Source organism: Nelumbo nucifera, chromosome 5 (genome assembly GCF_055504915.1).
Source record: "Nelumbo nucifera cultivar China Antique chromosome 5, China Antique-T2T, whole genome shotgun sequence".
NCBI classification, from domain to species: Eukaryota; Viridiplantae; Streptophyta; class Magnoliopsida; order Proteales; family Nelumbonaceae; genus Nelumbo; species Nelumbo nucifera.
In genome coordinates, this window is record NC_142653.1 from 23,801,170 (window position 1) to 23,818,900 (window position 17,731).

Consider the following 17,731-nt stretch of genomic DNA (forward strand, 5'->3'; position numbering starts at 1 on the left):
TCGAACAACAATGGCTTATTCTTTACAAGGAAAGTTCAATTGACCATCCAACAGTCTATAAAGCATCAATATTGAATTGAAGGTTGAAATTCAAAATTTTGAAACAAAGAAAAGAAATGCATCCTTTCAATGCTCGTAGGAATTAGTCATTTTGGAACTTGGTAACACAGAAAAGATAGAAGAGAATTGCAAGTAAAAATGTTTAAGGCATAAGGTACCTCTTTAGTTTCGAGCTGAAGGCTTTGAATCCTTCACTAGCACACCAAAGTTCTTGATGAAGAAGTTGTCTAGGAGTCTCCTTCATTAGATCCAGAAGAACTTTCCTCTTGACTTCATGGGGCCAGTCTCTCCGTGAGATTACTCTCCGTATACCTTTCTCTTTGAGTGCTGGTATAATTTTTCCATAAAACATATCGCTTGGCCGAGGAACAGGTGGTGGAACTGTGTTATTTGTATTGCCAGGACCCATTGCTGAGAGTTGTGCCAGCTGGACACGGTTCTGCCAAGACTTGAAAACACTATATATGCTTATTACATTGTCAACCCACTGGATAAGACCAGCCCGACCACTGATTGGTGTCACAGAATAATAACGAATAGCAAGAGAACGGCTACGAGTATCAGGGGATGAATGCAAAAAACCATTAATTGCCTGCAACAGCTGCATAATTCTGGCATCAAGTCGCAGATCCTCTCGTCCTTTCAAGAGATATGTATACTTTTGACCATCAGAGCCCAGAATCACAAGCCTCTTAGGTTTTGTCTTGGTAGATAAAATAATCACTTGTTCTGAGAAAGAAGCAATTGTTACAATTCTCTGGAGATCAGTGGCAAAACCACCATCAGATTCAGGCATAGTAATTTGCTTCTCAAGGCCTGGCATGGGTGCCTCAGAAGATGATAATAGAGCCAGCCGTGGAGCAACATCACCCAAAGAAATTGATGATTTCCTCTGATAAGTTGCTAAAGATGCTGCAATAGCATCAAAAGGTCGCCATACATCACCAAGAGATGCTGCAGATACTGGAGGGGTCTTAAATGTTAAAATTGCAGATTTCAGTTGTTCCCCATACTCCTTATGGAACCAGATTTCATGTGGTGTTTCAGGTTTTCGAGAAGTTGAAGCCAGACGACGCTCCAAGGCCACAACAATGGGGGCCATCATGGCAGAGTATTTTGCAGCATTTATCTTGTTCTTCTCACTATGACTTAGAGTGGCATTTTGTGAAATCCGTGAAGCTTCCTCTTTTAGCATATTTATCCGCCTCATTACATCTGATTTGAGGAAAAGAAAAAGGCATAGAAATGTTATTAAAGAAATAAAGCTAGAACTAGGTCAAACATGCCATAATCACAAACATCACTGTTATTTTGAGAACTTAAAGCAACCACTACAGTTAAAAGACCAAATTAAAATTTTTAATATTTGTAAACAGATCATATGGAACCATGAAAAAAACACATTGTCAACAGAAATAAAATTTAGGGTGTTGTAGTATGAGAGAACCAAGTATACCTGTGTGAAGATCTTGAAGAGTGCTAAGCCACAATTCCTCCCACAAAACAGTTACATTCCCCAACTCATTTATTATAAGGTGGACATCTTGAATTAATTTTGGGTAAAGCTTCGTCTGCATTCAACATCCAATAAAACAGCAAATTCAGGTTTAGAAAAATAAATAATTTCTCAAATTGATTATGATATTCTGTTTTTTTTTTTTGTTGGAAATTAAGCAGAACTTATATTAACGAAAAAAGAGGGAAGGACAGAACAACCCCATTACTGAAAGAGCTGTAGAGAAGATGGGCCGAATGGCCCATAGGTTGCTTATTCTTTCTTGTTGTTTATGTTTCTTTTCTGTAATGGGCCTTATTCTGGGTCCATCCTGTCAATATTAAGTTCTGTGTAAATTCTTGCCCAACTAAGGGCCTCCTTGTAATTATTCAAATATTTCTAATAAAACAGTGTTAGGGGGCTGAGAGAGGGAGTGTTTGAAATCCTCTTCTCAGACCCTCATTGCCGAACCCTCAACTCGCTTCTCTTCAGTTTTCTTCATGGTATCAGAGCATACCTGAACTTCAGTATCCTGGCGCTGGAAGCTTGACTCGTGTTGCCTGATTCTTGGAGGTCATTGGAAGTGCCCAAGATTTGAATCTCTTGGAGAAGTGGTTCAGTGGCCAGGAAGAATCAGAGAAAAGAAAAAGGGGAAGAGGAAGAGGAACAGTTCGGTTCTGTTGAAGCTCAAAACTGTAAGTTGTACTCAGATTTCTGGGTTCAGTTTTCTTCTGGTTCGAAACTGTAAGTTGTACTCAGATTTCTGGTTCGAAACTGTAAGTTGTACTCAGATTTCTGGGTTCAGTTTTCTTTTGGTTGTTCTGTATTGCTTTCGACTGTTTGGACTGTTGAACTGTCCGAAAGCTTTGGTTGTTTTGTACTACCTTCGGCTGCCATTGAATCTGGTTTAACCCAGAAATTTCTGGGCTGTTTTTTCACTCCTTATTGGACTGTCAAACAGCCGAAACATCCCTGTAACAAGGCTGTGGATTGTTGCTTATATCTGGCTGTTTTTGGGGGGCTGTACGAACTGTTCTTGAGGCCTTTTTTTCTCTTGACAGTGGGGTTGTCTCTATTGCCCACACTGTGTTTGTAAAAAGGGTACTTCGGCTGAGTGCCAAGTGGTATTTACTTTGAAGTCCAGATTTGAAAAGGGTACTTCGGCTGAGTATCTAGAAGTTTTTGTTTTACTTCTTGAAGGCTGAACTCAGTGTATTGCCTTCTTGTGGTCGGCTGAACTCTGTTCTTGCTTGTCCTTATTCATTATACTTGTAGAAGTCATCTGAAATCATATTTGGAGTGTTTACATGATGTACTCCTCAGAGTTTGAAAACAAAAGTGGTGCTGAATATGGACTGGTTCAGGGGACTCCAAGTGACTCCTTATTGACTGTGACCACAGTTAAACTAGATGGAACTAATTATCTGGCATGGTCACAATCAGTAAAGATTCATGTATGTAGTAGAGGAAAGTGGGGGTTCATTTCCGGGAGTAAGAAGGCTCCCCCAGAAGATGATCCATCCTACGAGAAGTGGATGCAAGAAAATTACACTGTCATTGGGTGGCTTGTGAACTCAATGCAGCCACAAATCAGTCAACACTACCTATGGATGAATTCAGCAAAGGAAATTTGGGACAGTGTTGCAGAAACCTATTCCCAAAAACTCAATGTGGCCCGGGCATATAAATTGAGAAGTGATGTAAAGAATTTAAGGCAAGGAGAGAAACCTCTTGCTGTATATTTCTCAACCCTTAAGTCCCTATGGCAAGAGATTGACCTAATAGAAGCTGTAACTTGGGACACCACCAATGATGCAGAGACCTACAGAAAATTGGTTGAAAGGAACAAGGTTTTTGAGTTCTTAACTAGACTCCACCAATGACGCAGAAACAGAATATTCTTTCCAAGGAGTGTGTCTCTTTGTCACAAGCTTATGCATTGGTGAGTAGTGAAGAGAGCATAAGGGTTGTTAAGGTTCAAGGGGCTGATATTAATGATCACTTTGCCAATATGGGGATTAAACCTAAAGGTAATGCTGGAACTTCTAGTGGCACAGGAAAGAAAGAAGTTATATGTGAGTACTGCAAGTAGACCTGTTCATAGGCCGGGCCGGGCCGGGTTCGGGCCGGGCTTTAACTCTTTATAACAAAAAACTGTTAGGCCCGAGCCCGAGCCCGGCCCTGATAAAAAACCCGAAGCCCGAGCCCGAGCCCGAAGCCCGACCTAATAAAAGAAATTCAAAATTTTCCCTATTCAAATGGACATTTTTTATTTTAATTTAGATGTTTTTTCCCCTATTTAAATGAACAATGAGCCTACAAGTGAATCAATGACCTTCTCAAATCAAAAAAATTATTCAAATAGACATCACATAGGGTTTTTACTTAGTTTTAACTATAGGTCGGGGCGGATTTACTTAGGTTTAACTATAGGTCGGGCCGGGCTATTTTCGCAAAGCCCGAGCCCGGCTCGAATTTTATGCGGGCCGGGCTTTTTGGCCCGAGGTTAAGCCCGCGGGCCAAAAAGCCTGTTCAAGCCCGTCCGGGGGTCGGGCCGGGCCGGGCCGGCCCGTCGGGCCACCTGGCCCATGAACAGGTCTAACTGCAAGAAGCCGAAGCACACCAAAGACAAGTGCTGGAAGTTACATCCTAATCTTGTTCCCATTCGGTTTCAGAAAAAACATGATGGTAAAAGATCAGGAAGTGCAAATGTAGCTGTCGGGCCAGATAGTGAAGAGATGTCTGCTTCTGCACAGTTGGCAGCCATGAGAGCAGAATATGAAAAGTTTGGGAAGATGATCAGTCAACTGAGTGATGTGACATCTCCTTCCAACCCTTCAAGAAATTCTACTACTTCAGCATTTGCTCATTTAGGTATAAGGGTTTCTGCCAATCATGCTACCTCTTCAGGTAATCTCAAGATTCCTTGGATTATTGACTCAGGTGCTTCTGACCATATGACCAATCTGTCTACATTGTTTGTTTCATATGACTTACTTCCTGGACATGATAAAATCACTTTAGTTGATGGTTCACTTGCCCCTATCTCTGGTAAGGGAACCATCAAGGCTACGAATTCCTTGTACCTACCTTCTGCCCTTCATGTACCTAAACTAAATACAAATCTGTTGTCTGTGAGTAGTTTAACCAAGTCACTAAACTGTTGTGTAACTTTTTTTCCTTCCTACTGTGTTTTTCAGGATCTGGAGTCTCAGAAGGTGATTGGGAGTGGCCATGAGGCGAACAGAATATACCTACTTGATACCCCGGGACAATGCACTGATCATCTTGGGAATGTTGCTCTTGGATCTGTCTCTTCAGAGTCTGTTAGTCGGATTATGTTGTGTCATTATCGTTTTGGTCATCTGTCTTTTTCTGCCTTGAGTCATCTATTCCCTGAACTGTTTAAGGGAATTAGTCTGTCCAGTCTACATTGTGAGTCTTGTGAATTGTCAAAGCATTGTAGAAGCAATTATCCTTTGAGCAATAAAAGATCTTCTGTTCCTTTTAATATTGTGCATTCTGATGTGTGGGGACCTTACCACTTACCCTCCATGGGTGGCTACAAATATTTTATCCTGTTTATTGATGACTTTTCACAGTTCACTTGGATATTCCTGATGAAAACCCGTGATGAAGTTCCAAGACTTGTAAAACAATTCCATGAATTTGTTCTAACCCAATTTGATACCAGGATTAAGATCTTCAGATCGGACAATGCAAAAGAATACTTTGAGAAAAACCTATCCTGCTATCTTTCTGACATGGGGGTTATTCATCAAAGCTCATGTGCTAGGACCCTAGAACAGAATGGGGTTGCTGAGAGGAAAAACAGGCATATTGTTGAGGTTGCAAGAAGTATCTTATTTGCCTCACATGTTCCTACCAGGTTTTGGGGTGATGTTGTACTTACTGCTACCTACCTTATAAACCGCATGCCATCCAGGGTTTTGGGGTTTAAGTCTCCCTTCACTCTTCTTCATCCGGACAAGGATCTTCTTCCTGTTCCTATTCGTGTCTTTGGCTGCACCTGTTATGTACATGTTCCAAGTGTCCAAAGGCATAAATTTGAACCCAAAGCTCAAAAGTGTATCTTCCTTGGTTATTCCCCCACACAGAATGGTTATTGTTGTTTTGATCCAAAGTCTGGCAATCGGTATGTCTCAATGGATGTCACCTTTGATGAGCTTTCCCCCTTTTATGGTTCCTCTCCAGAAGGACATTGTCCACAAGGGGAGAATTTGACACAAGTGTTTGCTCTTCCTCTTCCTGTCCCTGTTGAGTCTCTTGATGTGTCTGCCTCTCCTTCAAATGAATCAAGGGTGGATCAGTCGCTCCATTCTCCTTGTCCCAATTCTCTACCTCCTCGTCCTATCCTCAATCCCAAGGTGTATCACAGGCAAAGATCCAGAAATGTGTAGGTTGTTTCTCCTACAACACATGAGCCTCATACACTTCCAGTCACAGAAGAGACAACAGATATTGTTTCAGCACCTTTGGATTCATCCTTTCCTGACCTTGATATTCCCATTGCTGTTAGAAAAGGAAAACGGAAGTGCACTACACACTGCATTTCCAAGCACCTTTCTTACAGTTTGCTTTCACCTTCATACTTTGCCTCTCTCTCTTCTGTTGCTTCTCATCCTATTCCCAGGTCTGTGTCAGAAGCTCTTAAGATTCCAGAATGGAGGGATGCTATGAGATCTGAAATCGATGCCCTACACAAGAATGACACATGGGAAGTGGTGGATTTGCCTGAAGGGAAGGATCCTGTTAGTTGCAAGTGGGTCTTTACTATCAAATACGGAGCTGATGGCACCATTGAAAGGTACAAGGCCAGGCTGGTTGCAAAAGGCTATACACAGACATATGGGATTGATTATTTAGAGACTTTTGCACCTGTTGCCAAGATGACATCTGTGAGGGTTCTTCTATCTTTAGCTGCTCACTTTGACTGGCCCCTTTATCAATTGGATGTGAAGAATGCATTTCTGAATGGTGAGTTACATGAGGAGGTTTACATGTCTCTTCCTCCAGGGATGTATGGAACTGATATGAAAGGGAAGGTATGCAGGCTGAAAAAATCTCTTTATGGACTAAAACAGTCCCCTAGAGCATGGTTTGAGAGATTTAGAACAGCACTTGTTAACTTTGGTTATGTGCAGACACAGTCCGATCATACTCTTTTTGTGAAGAGGAGTGGACCTCTAGCAATATACCTCATTGTGTATGTAGATGATATTGTAGTGACTGGTAATGATGCCTCAGGAATTCATGATCTAAAATCTTTTCTACATACAAAGTTTGAGATTAAAGATTTGGGGGAATTGAGATACTTTCTTGGCATAGAAGTGGCTCGATCCAAGGACGGGATTCTTATCTCCCAAAGGAAGTATGTTCTTGACTTACTCTCTGAAACTGGAAAGATGGGTGCTAGACCAGTTGCTACTCCTATTGATATGAGTCATAAACTCTCAGCCTCAGAAGGGACATTGTTAGAAGACAAAGGAATCTTTCAGAGACTTCTTGGGAAACTTTTGTACCTATGCATGACTCGGCCAGATATTGCATATGCAGTCAGTTGCATTAGCCAATTCATGCATGCTCCCCGAGACACTCATATGGCAGCTGCAGAGAGAATCCTATGTTATTTGAAGGGCTCCCCAAGAAAGGGTATTCTGTTTGCCAAGCATGGTCATATGAAACTTGAAGCCTACACCGATGCTGACTGGGTCGGGAACATTGATGATAGAAGATCTACCTCTGGGTATTGCAGCTTGGTAGTTGGTAATGTTGTTTCTTGGAGAAGCAAGAAACAATCGGTTGTTGCTCGGTCTTCTGTTGAAGCAGAATACAGGGCCATGGCACATGGGGTTTCTGAATTATTATGGCTAAAATCTTTGATGGAAGAACTTAGAGTTGAATATGACAAGCCAATGATGTTGTACTGTGATAATCAAGCTGCCATCAACATTGCTCACAACCCAGTGCAACATGATAGAACCAAGCATATTGAAGTTAATCGACACTTCATTAGGGAAAGGGTCTTTTCGGGTGAAGTGTGTCTTCCTTTCATCACATCTGAAGGACAGTTGGCAGATTTTCTCACCAAAGGCATTCCCAAGGCAAAACTTCAGCATGATACCAACAAGCTTGGCATGATTGACATCTATGCTCAGCTTGAGGGGGAGTGTAGAGAAGATGGGCCGAATGGCCCATAGGTTGCTTATTCTTTCTTGTTATTTATGTTTCTTTTCTGTAATGGGCCTTATTCTGGGTCCATCCTGTCAATATTAAGTTCTATGTAAATTCTTGCCCAACTAAGGGCCTCCTTGTAATTATTCAAATATTTCTAATAAAACAGTGTTAGGGGGCTGAGAGAGGGAGTGTTCGAAATCCTCTTCTCAGACCCTCATTGTCGAACCCTCAACTCTCTTCTCTTCAATTTTCTTCAAGAGCTATAATAAGCTTTCAACTAATGTGCACCATATACAAAATCAGTTCCTCCTAAGAAGCAAAAATAATGGATTCCCACTCATTACAGAAATTTGAGTACCAAAGCCCTTCAAAGTCCTTTAATATTGAAGCTCATGAGAAGATTGTTCTTTCAAAAATCCCTATCAACCTATGGTTTTTACACTATTTCCCTTCAAATATCCTGTTATTTTTCTCTTTCCAACTGTGACAACATATGGCAATAGGGATTAGGTTCCATAGCTTTCAAAAGTGTCCTTTAATATTTGTATTGTTAAAAGGGGAATTGGAGAAGGAATTTATTTATTTTTTTCTTTTTTGATCAGCTTGGGGAAGGAATGTAATTGAGACAATGGAAACAAAAAAAAAGGTTAAAACAAAAGGACATAAGGCCAAACATTAAGGCATTTCCACTCCATAGCAACTTCAGAGGGTGCAAAATGATTAATCACTCTATTCTATCCCTCATTACAGTGCAGCCCAAAATAATTGGTGTCTCAATGCCCCCTGTTTTGCTAAACCATCAGCTAGCCCATTTGCACTTCTTCGGACCCATTTAAATTCAGCCTCAACCTCCTTTGCAATCTTCTCCACTTCCCTAATCACATGTTTAAACGTCCATGGGGTAAGGCTGCTGTTTGCTGCCCATGAAATTACTACTTTCGAGTCCCCTTCCACTTCAACGTGTCTGCATCCTAGCTGTTTGGCTAGCTTTAACCCTTGTAGTAATGCTAATAGTTCAGCCTTCAGCGAGTTTCCAATGCCAATCGGTCTTGAGAACATACCCAATATCCTCCTTTCAGAGTTTCTTAATACTCCTCCTATTCCTGAGATGCCCGGGTTTCCAAAGGAGCACCCATCAAAATTCAGCTTTACTTTATTGCCTTCTAGTGGTTTCCACTCCAGCCTTACTTTATCTCTTACTCTCGAAGACTGTGCTACTTCGGACCATGTTCTTAGAATGTTTGTAACTAAGAAGACTTGAAAGCTATCCAAGGGTTTTACCCAATAAGCTACTTTTACCTTGATACTATCAATCACTTCCTCTATTGTTCTACTTTTTTTCCAAGAAAATTCTGTTGTTCCTCTCTTCCCATATTACCCAGCAAATTGCTGCCTTTGTTGCTTTCCACATTACCATCCCTCTTTTTTTTCGCTGTCTCAAGAATTCATGGTTGAAGAGTCCTACCACATCTTGAGGGGGAACCCACCTGCAGCCAAAGAGAGTACAAAAGAATTCCCAAATTCGATGCACAAAAGAACAGGATATCATTAAATGAGAAAGGGTCTCACCACTTTCCTTACACAATGAACACATATGAGAAGAAAGGCAAATATATGCCCTTCTTTTCTGCAGTATATCACAAGTGTTTACCTTACCAAGGAATATTTCCCAGTAGAAGGCTTGGATCTTCGGGGGAATAGGCTTGCACCAAATTTCTTTCACAAGGAAAACCCCACCTAAAAGGTTGGGGGAAGCAAGTACTTTGAAGAAAGAGGAGCAAAAAAAGAGGTCGTTTGGAGAGCCTATTCAAATTCTAGAGTCTTCCAACGAAGGGTCCAAGTGGATTTGCCCTAGGAGGTCCAGCAATCGGATTAAAGACTCACACTCATTTTCCCTTAGTCCCCTTCTAAAGCCTAAATTCCAGTTCACACCGTTTGGACATGATGTTCCCAACAAGGATATAGCTTCCCTCCTTGAGGTTAGATAGCGCAAAGAGATCAGGAAATTGGTCTTTTAGTGGGGTTTCCCCTACCCATAGATCTTCCCAAAACAAAATTTTATTACCTTTGTAATCATTCATGGAGAGTGGGAGACGAGAGAGAGAGAGAGAAAGAGAAGAAGAGGGAGATACGATTGAGAAGGAAAAAAGATACTACTGGCTACCGCCAATTCTCTATTTATATTAACTTAATAAAAAGAATAGAAATTACAAGTATGCCCCTGGCGGCACACCCTAAAACCAAACTAATAAGAAAAAAAACAAGTACCTAACTGACAGTATCTTAAGAAGTCAGCCTACTAACAGCAACTATAAAGTAACAATTAAATAAGCCTTACAACACTCCCCCTCAAGTTGGGCTGAATATGTCTATCATGCCCAGCTTGTCACATAACTCATTGTGTCGCGAGTATAGAAGCCCCTTTGTGAGGACATCAGCAAGTTGTTCCTTGGAGTTGACATAAGGGATGCAAATTTCCCTTTTTTCCAATTTTTCCCTTATGAAGTGTTTGTCCAACTCAATGTGCTTGGTCCTCTCATGTAGGACAGAGTTGTTGGCGATGTTTATTGCAGCCTTGTTGTCACAGTAAAGAGACATAGAACTATGAATAACAACTCCAAGCTCCCCTAGAAGATTCTTTAGCCAAAGGACTTCAGCCACCCCATGTGCCATAGCTCTATATTCAGCTTCAGTGCTTGACCTCGCTACCACACTTTGTTTCTTGCTCTTCCAGGTCACTAGATTTCTTCCCACAAATGTGCAATACCCACTTGCGGACTTTTTGTCATCCACAGCTCCTGCCCAATCAGCATTTGTAAAGACTTCCACCTTTAGGTGATTGTGTTTACTGAATAGTAGACCTGTTCCGGGATATTTCTTCAAGTAATCTTTCAGAGATTCACCAACACAGTCACCTAACTTATGGTCAACATCCATGGGAGTATTTGTCGGCCTTGCACCTAATTTGCCTGTATCCTGTAATAAATCAAGGGTGTATTTCCTTTGAGAGATAAAGATACCCTTTTCTGAGCGGGCAACTTCAATCCCAAGGAAATACTTCAGGGGACCTAGATCTTTCACTTCAAATTTAGATGCAAGGAATTGTTTCAATTTTTGTATCTCTGAGCTCCAACTTCCTGTAATGATGATATCATCCACATACACTATCAATACAGCAACCTGTTCTTGACATCTCTTCACAAAGAGTGTATGATCAGACTAACATTGTTTGAAGCCCATCTGTTGAACCGCCATGTGAAACTTACTGAACCAGGCTCTGGAGGCTGTTTTAAGCCATAAAGAGACTTTCGCAGCTTGCACACCTTATTTTCACTTCCCTTGGCACAGAACCTAGGGGGTTGAACCATGTATACTTCCTCCTCTAAGTCACCATTCAGAAAAGCATTCTTTATGTCTAGTTGATGCAATTCCCAGTCAAAATTAGCAGCTAAGGACAGGAGAACCCTAATTGAGTTCATCTTAGCTACTAGAGCAAAAGTCTCATCATAGTCAACCCCGTATACTTGTGTGTACCCTTTGGCTACTAATCTTGCTTTGTACCTTTCAACTGTTCCGTCTGCCTTGTGCTTAACCGTGAACACCCATTTACACCCCACGGGGTATTTCCCCTTTGGAAGATCCACCAATTCCCAAGTTTGATTTTTGTGAAGAGCATTAATCTCCTCCTTCATGGCATCTATCCATTCAGGGTATTTTAAGGCTTCTGCAACATTTCTGGGAACAATGATGCAATCAACTGCAGATAGGAAGACTCGGTACGAGGGGGAAATGTGATCATAGGAGACAAAATGGCTAATGGGGTGTTTGGTAGTGCATGACCTAACTCCCTTTCATTGAGCAATAGGAATGTACAAAAGAGAATACCTTTCCTCTGTATTTCTCCTAATTGGTGTATCCTCTGTAGAGCTCACGGTGAGGATTGTTACCATTTATTAATATCTTGTCCCTTTTCTGCAGACCTTTGGGCTTGGCTACTTTCGTTGTTTGGGGGTAGTTGGAGTCTACCAGCAGAAATTCACATGCTCTTCAACCATTCTACCTTTTATTGGCCTACAAAAATAGGGAGAATTATGTGGAGATGTGCTCGTGCTGCTTTGATTTGGACTCTTTGGGAAGAAAGAAATCTTAGAATCTTTCAAGAAGAAGAAAAGAGCAGCCAGGATTTGAAAGACTGTGTGTTAAATAGGGCAATACATTGGCTGAAGACCTTGGAAATCTTTCATCAATTCTCCTTTAATGATCTCTGGAGAAATTGGTCAGTAGTAGCGAGGTGTTCATCTCTAAAGGACAAATCAATTACAAGCTGGTCTCCTCCATTCGAAAGCTCACTAAAGTTGAACTTTGATGGAAGTAGCATGGGTAATCCAGGTTTATCCGGAATGGGGGTGCTTTGAGAAATGCGAAGGGAGAGATTTTGTTGCTTTACTCAGGTCCCTTGGGATTTGGGAACTCCATCAGGGCAGAACTCTTAGCTGTTGTACAAGGGGTGCAATTTGCAAACCAGCTGGGGGTACAACAACTAATAATCGAGGGGGACTCCAAAGTGGTGGTGGGTTGGTTGAAAAATTTTGAAGAGGCTATGTGGCGATGCAAGAATGAAATGAAGAAATTTAGTTGGTTGACAAGGAATATGTTGGTCACTGTACAGTGGGTGGGGAGATCAGCAAATACTTTGTCAGATATGTTAGCTAAGCAAGGGGTAAATAGGGAAGAATTATTTTGGGCTCAGTTGTGATTCTTGTTTTTCTTTCCTAGTTTACTTGTAAGTTTCAAGGAGGGACTGTAGCTCGCGCCTCTCGCTGGGATGATGTATGAACTCACTCTAAATTTGTTTCTGAATCAATAAATTTATTATTATTCATCAAAAAATGTTAAGGTCATCCATAGTAAGAGTAGGGTTAGGGAGTGGACTTACCTCATGGGAGTCTAACGGTGTCGGTTGCTCAGTGTTTGGCTGCTCCACATCTCTATCACATCGCTGATCTCTACGGCGTGTACGTTGGAAGACACAAAAGGGAGCAAGGTCTGGAATAGAAGGAAGAGATACCTGAACCTGCTTCTCCTCTTCCACACTACTACTCTCCCCCTGAGGAGAAGCAGGGAAGAATGGCTCAGACTCAAAGAATGACACATCCATAGACACAAAAAACTTACGACTAACGGGATCAAAGCACCGATACCCTTTTTGAGAGGAGGGATACCCCAAAAAGACACAAGGAATGGACCGAGGGTCTAACTTACCTCGAGATGGAGACAAGTCATGGACAAATGCACGACAACCAAAGACTCTCATGGGAATGGAAAATAAAGGAGACTGAGGGTACAATAACTGATGAGGGGCCATGTAGTTCAGCACTTTGGAGGGCATGCGATTGATGACATAAGCAGCTACAAGTATAGCATCCACCCAAAACATTTTTGGAACATTCATATGTAGCATCATCCCGCGAGCTACCTCAAGGAGGTGTCTATTTTTCCTTTCGGCAACACCATTTTGTTGTGGTGTTCTGGCGCATGAGCTCCTATGAATAGACCCGTGGGAGACAAAGAACTCATTGAGCTCCCCATGGAAGTATTCTTTTGCATTGTCGGATTGGAAGATCTGTATTTCAACATGGAACTGTGTAAATACCATCCTCTGGAAGTCTTTCACAATCTTTGGAACTTCATCTCTACTACGCATAGGAATTACCCATGTATAGTGAGAGTAATCATCGATCAATGCGATAAAGTACTTATATCCGCCCTCAGAGATTACATTGGTAGGCCCCCATACATCAGAATACACAATATGAAAAGGAACATTTGATCTTTTATTACTTGAGTGAAAAGTTGTTCTACATTGTTTGCTCAACTAACACGTTTGACACTGAAACTCTAACACTGAACATGACTTAAATAAATAAAACCGGAAACAAAGACTTTATTATTTCGAAAGAAACATGACCTAAACGACTATGCCACAAAAAAATTTGACTCTTACTTGACTGACTATGTGACTCTGAGGATGACACCGAGAGACCAGCTTTGTTGTCGAGAATGTAGAAACCATCCACTAGGCTCCCTCTACCAATCGTCCTCCCAGAAGTTAGGTCCTAAAAAACACATAGTCAGCAAAAAAGGTTACACTACAATTTAAAGAGCTTGTAATGCTACTAATTGAAAGCAAATTTATAGGAAGTTGAGGGACATGCAATACACAATCCAGATTAAGGCCATGTGGAAGAGATATTGATCATTGGCCTGCAATGGAGAAAAAAGAACCATCTGCAAGTCTCACTCTATCCCTTCCTGACAAAAGGCTATAAGTCTGAAACAAGTTCGGCTTACCGGTCATGTGGTTGGAGGCCCCTGAGTCAATGATCCAAGGGGAATCCGTGTGAGTGACATGGAATGCAGAAGCCGTATTACCTGGAGTAGATGCAAATGAAGTAGAGGGAGTACCAGTGATTGAGCTGTCCATTTGTCGCAAAGCCCTACCATAAGAGTCCAGGTGCTCTCTAAAGGAATTCGTTATCTCTTCCTTGGGGTCAGACTTATTAGGGTGGTCCCGGGTACTACCGGCAACCCGAGTTTCTTGGGTTGCCACATGTGCTGCATTCTGTGTTGTGTTCACCTTCTTCTGACCTTGACTTTTACCATGTTCTTGATTCTTCACTGTCCACTTGGGTTTCCCGTGAATGTCCCAACAAGTGTCATGTGTATGCCGTGAACGCCGACAACGGGTACAGAACAACTTATCTTTATCATCAGTCTTCTTAGTGTCACTTTTCTTCCCCGTGGAGTTATTATTCATTGCAGCCAAAGCAACTTGTTGCTCCCCCTCAGCTGTAACCATCACACTCCGCCTGCTTTCTTCCGATTGAACAAGGGAGTATACCTCGTGAACCATCAGCAACTCTTTGCTTCCTAGGATCTGAACCCTCAACGATCATATGCAGGGTTCAGTCCCAACAAGAAGGCAAACACACGTTGCTGAGAGACCAGCTTCCTGTAGGCCTTAGCATCATCATCATGTTTCCACTCTATAGCCTGATAATGATCCAATTCTTTCCATATGGAGGTAAGGGCTGAATAATATGAAGACAAACTACAATTTCCCTGTTTACAGGTTGAAGATTCAGCTTGTAACTGGTAAACCTTGGCATATGCCTTTGCTCAGAATAGGTAGTTTTGGCCTGTTCCCAGATCTCACTAGCGGTGTTTGCCCACATAAAGTTCTTTCACATCAGATTCCATGGCTGCGAGGAGCCAAGACATCACCATACAGTTTTCTTGGTCCCACCTATCATGTTCAGCTGTCTCACCCTTGGGTTCTTTCACCCTTCCATTAATGTAACCAGCTTTACTCCTTGCCGTTACATAGAGTTTTACGCTTTTAGCCCACTCCAGGTAGTTCAGGCCATTTAAGGGGGTAATTGGCATGGGAAAAATCATGTTTTCACCTCCCATACCAGTTGTTATGCGTGTTGGTGTAACTCCCGATGAGGTTGATTCATAACTCGCCATAGGATACTGCTGAAAACCAGTCCAAACACCACACAACTACACAGCAGCCACAAACAGAAAACCAACCCTCAAGAAATTTACTTCTAGGATGTGAGGAAGAGAACAAGACACTGCTGAAATCAACTCTGAGATGGTTCAGTCATTAAACCAGCCCGGTAATCAGTTCAACACAACCAAGGAAGACATTGCTATCAGTCCGACTGCAGCTCATACAGTCTAACAATCCAACATCCAAACAAGTATATATAACCAAGGAATAAGCCCTTCATACCATTGGCCAAAGAAGACACAAACAAGAACACACCTGTCCAGCACCTGTACGAAGGTGCCAACCTGAAATCAACTTCACAACATCGAACAGAGAAGGAAGAGAGTCTCTATCAGCATCGCCCTTCTCCAACTAGGGTTTCCTTGGTATTACGACCAAGGAAAAAAAACACAAGAAGTGCCGCCAGAAATCTGCTAGGATTTCAGCCAAAAAACCTACCAGGGTTTCTCTGTCTTCCACGTCCAAGAATTTAAAGAAGGAAACCTTGCTCAAAACAAGAGGGATCGTAGGTCTTTTACAGCCCAGAAAATCAGGTCTGATACCATGTAATCATTCATGGAGAGTGGGAGACGAGAGAGAGAGAGAGAGAGAGAGAGAGAGAAGAGAGAAGAAGAGGGAGATACGATTGAGAAGGAAAAAAGATACTACTGGCTGCCGCCAGTTCTCTATTTATATTAACTTAATAAAAAGAATAGAAATTACAAGTATGCCCCTAGCGGCACACCCTAAAACCAAACTAATAAGAAAAAAACAAGTACCAAACTGATAGTATCTTAAGAAGTCAGCCTACTAACAGCAACTATAAAGTAACAATTAAATAAGCCTTACAACAACCTTGTCCAACATCGAACCGGATGGAATTGAGGAAAGTAGGGTAGATTTCATAAATTGCTTTCCAAGGAGAAGCTAAAGAACTGTGAAGGGAAACTTTTGCATCCCAGCCATTTCCAACCACCCCATGAATGCTCTCAATCACTTTGTGCCATAATCTGTCGCCCTCAAAGGGAAACCTCCAAAGCCACTTACCTAGTAGAGCCATGTTCCTTAAAAGGATGTTGTCAATTCCTAAACCCCCTTGTTCCTTAGGTTTGCTAACCTGCTCCCACTTGATCAAGTGGTCCTTCCTTTCCTCTCCTGGGTCCCAAAGGAAATCTCTCACATACTTCTCTAAGCATCTTGCTACCTTAGAAGGGATTCTAAAGGTTGAAAGGAAATAGGTGGGGAGGTTTGCTAGAGTGGCTCTAATCAAGGTTATTCTTCCACCCAAAGAAATATAATTCCTCTTACAAAGGGCTAACTTCCTATCAAACCTTTCTAAAAATTGGTTTCCAGAACCCAACTGACCTGGGATTTCCTCCTAAGGGTAGACCTAAGTAACTGATAGGCCAGCTTTTGATCTTGCACCCCAAGATCTCCACAAATCTTATTAGTTCTCCTTCCTCCAAATTGACCCCTACAATTCCACTTTTTTATTTCATATTTTCTTTCTTCTAAGACAAGAATAGGGGCTCTGCCCTTCTGACACTTCTATTTCAATGGTGAAAATAGGGGTTCATCCCCTTTTGGTTCTTTTTTAAGACATTAAGTGACGCCTAGGCAGGCGCTTGTGCGACCAGGTGACTAAGCGCTCCCCTGTCACCTAGGTTCGCCTTGGTGCCTTGAAAACTATGATTTCTACTACATTTTATTTTATTTTTTTTTTATCAATAACACTTTCATTAATTCATCAATAGAAGATTTACAAAAGGAAGACAAACACGCTTATCTTCCAAGAGCAACAAAGAACCTCAAGAAAAGGAAAAAAAAAAAAGAAAAGAAAGAAAACACACTAAAGTTACAGCTTGGCCCAAAAAAGTGAATCCCTTTTTGCCCCTTGTTTAGCTAAACCGTCAGCTAGGGAATTAGCCGATCTTTTAACCCAACATATCTTAACTTCCATCTCCCGCACCAGCCACTTGAATTTCCTCCTCTCATTATTGTACTTCCATAAGCCATTGTGATCTTTAAGCAGCCACCCTATCACCACCTCTGAATCCCCTTCAATTAAGAGTTTCCTGATGTTCAACTCCTTAGCTTTTTGGACTCCTTCCATAACTGCAAAGATCTCAGCTCTAAGGGAGTCACCCACTCCAATTGGGCCTGAGAACATGGCAGAAATGACCCCATTTCCATCCCTAAAAACACCCCCAATCCCCGATTGTCCCGGATTTCCCCTGCTACACCCATCAAAGTTTAGTTTCACGAATCCACTAGGTGGAGGGGTCCAAGCCACACTCATTACTGACTTAGTTTGTGTGCAACTTGCAATTTCACCCCACTTCCTCAACATGTCATCCACAGTGTAATCTGTGAAAAGCTCCAAAAATTTCAGCCACTGTACCGCCCTAATATGAATGATA

The 17,731-nt window shown here is 41.8% G+C and overlaps 1 protein-coding gene across 4 annotated transcripts in view; it reads right to left on the reverse strand.

Moving 5' to 3' along the window:
- The window catches only part of LOC104595829 (uncharacterized), a 44,548-nt gene that overhangs the window by 15,929 nt on the left and 10,888 nt on the right, over window positions 1–17,731 (reverse strand). For all 4 annotated transcript variants that reach the window (XM_010256738.3, XM_010256739.3, XM_010256741.3 and 1 more), the window contains exons 4-5: window positions 1,517–1,631; window positions 219–1,275 (exon numbers count right to left, since the gene is read on the reverse strand). In XM_010256738.3, the coding sequence (XP_010255040.2) occupies window positions 219–1,275; window positions 1,517–1,631 (1,172 nt within the window). The remainder of the gene's footprint in view (window positions 1–218; window positions 1,276–1,516; window positions 1,632–17,731) is intronic.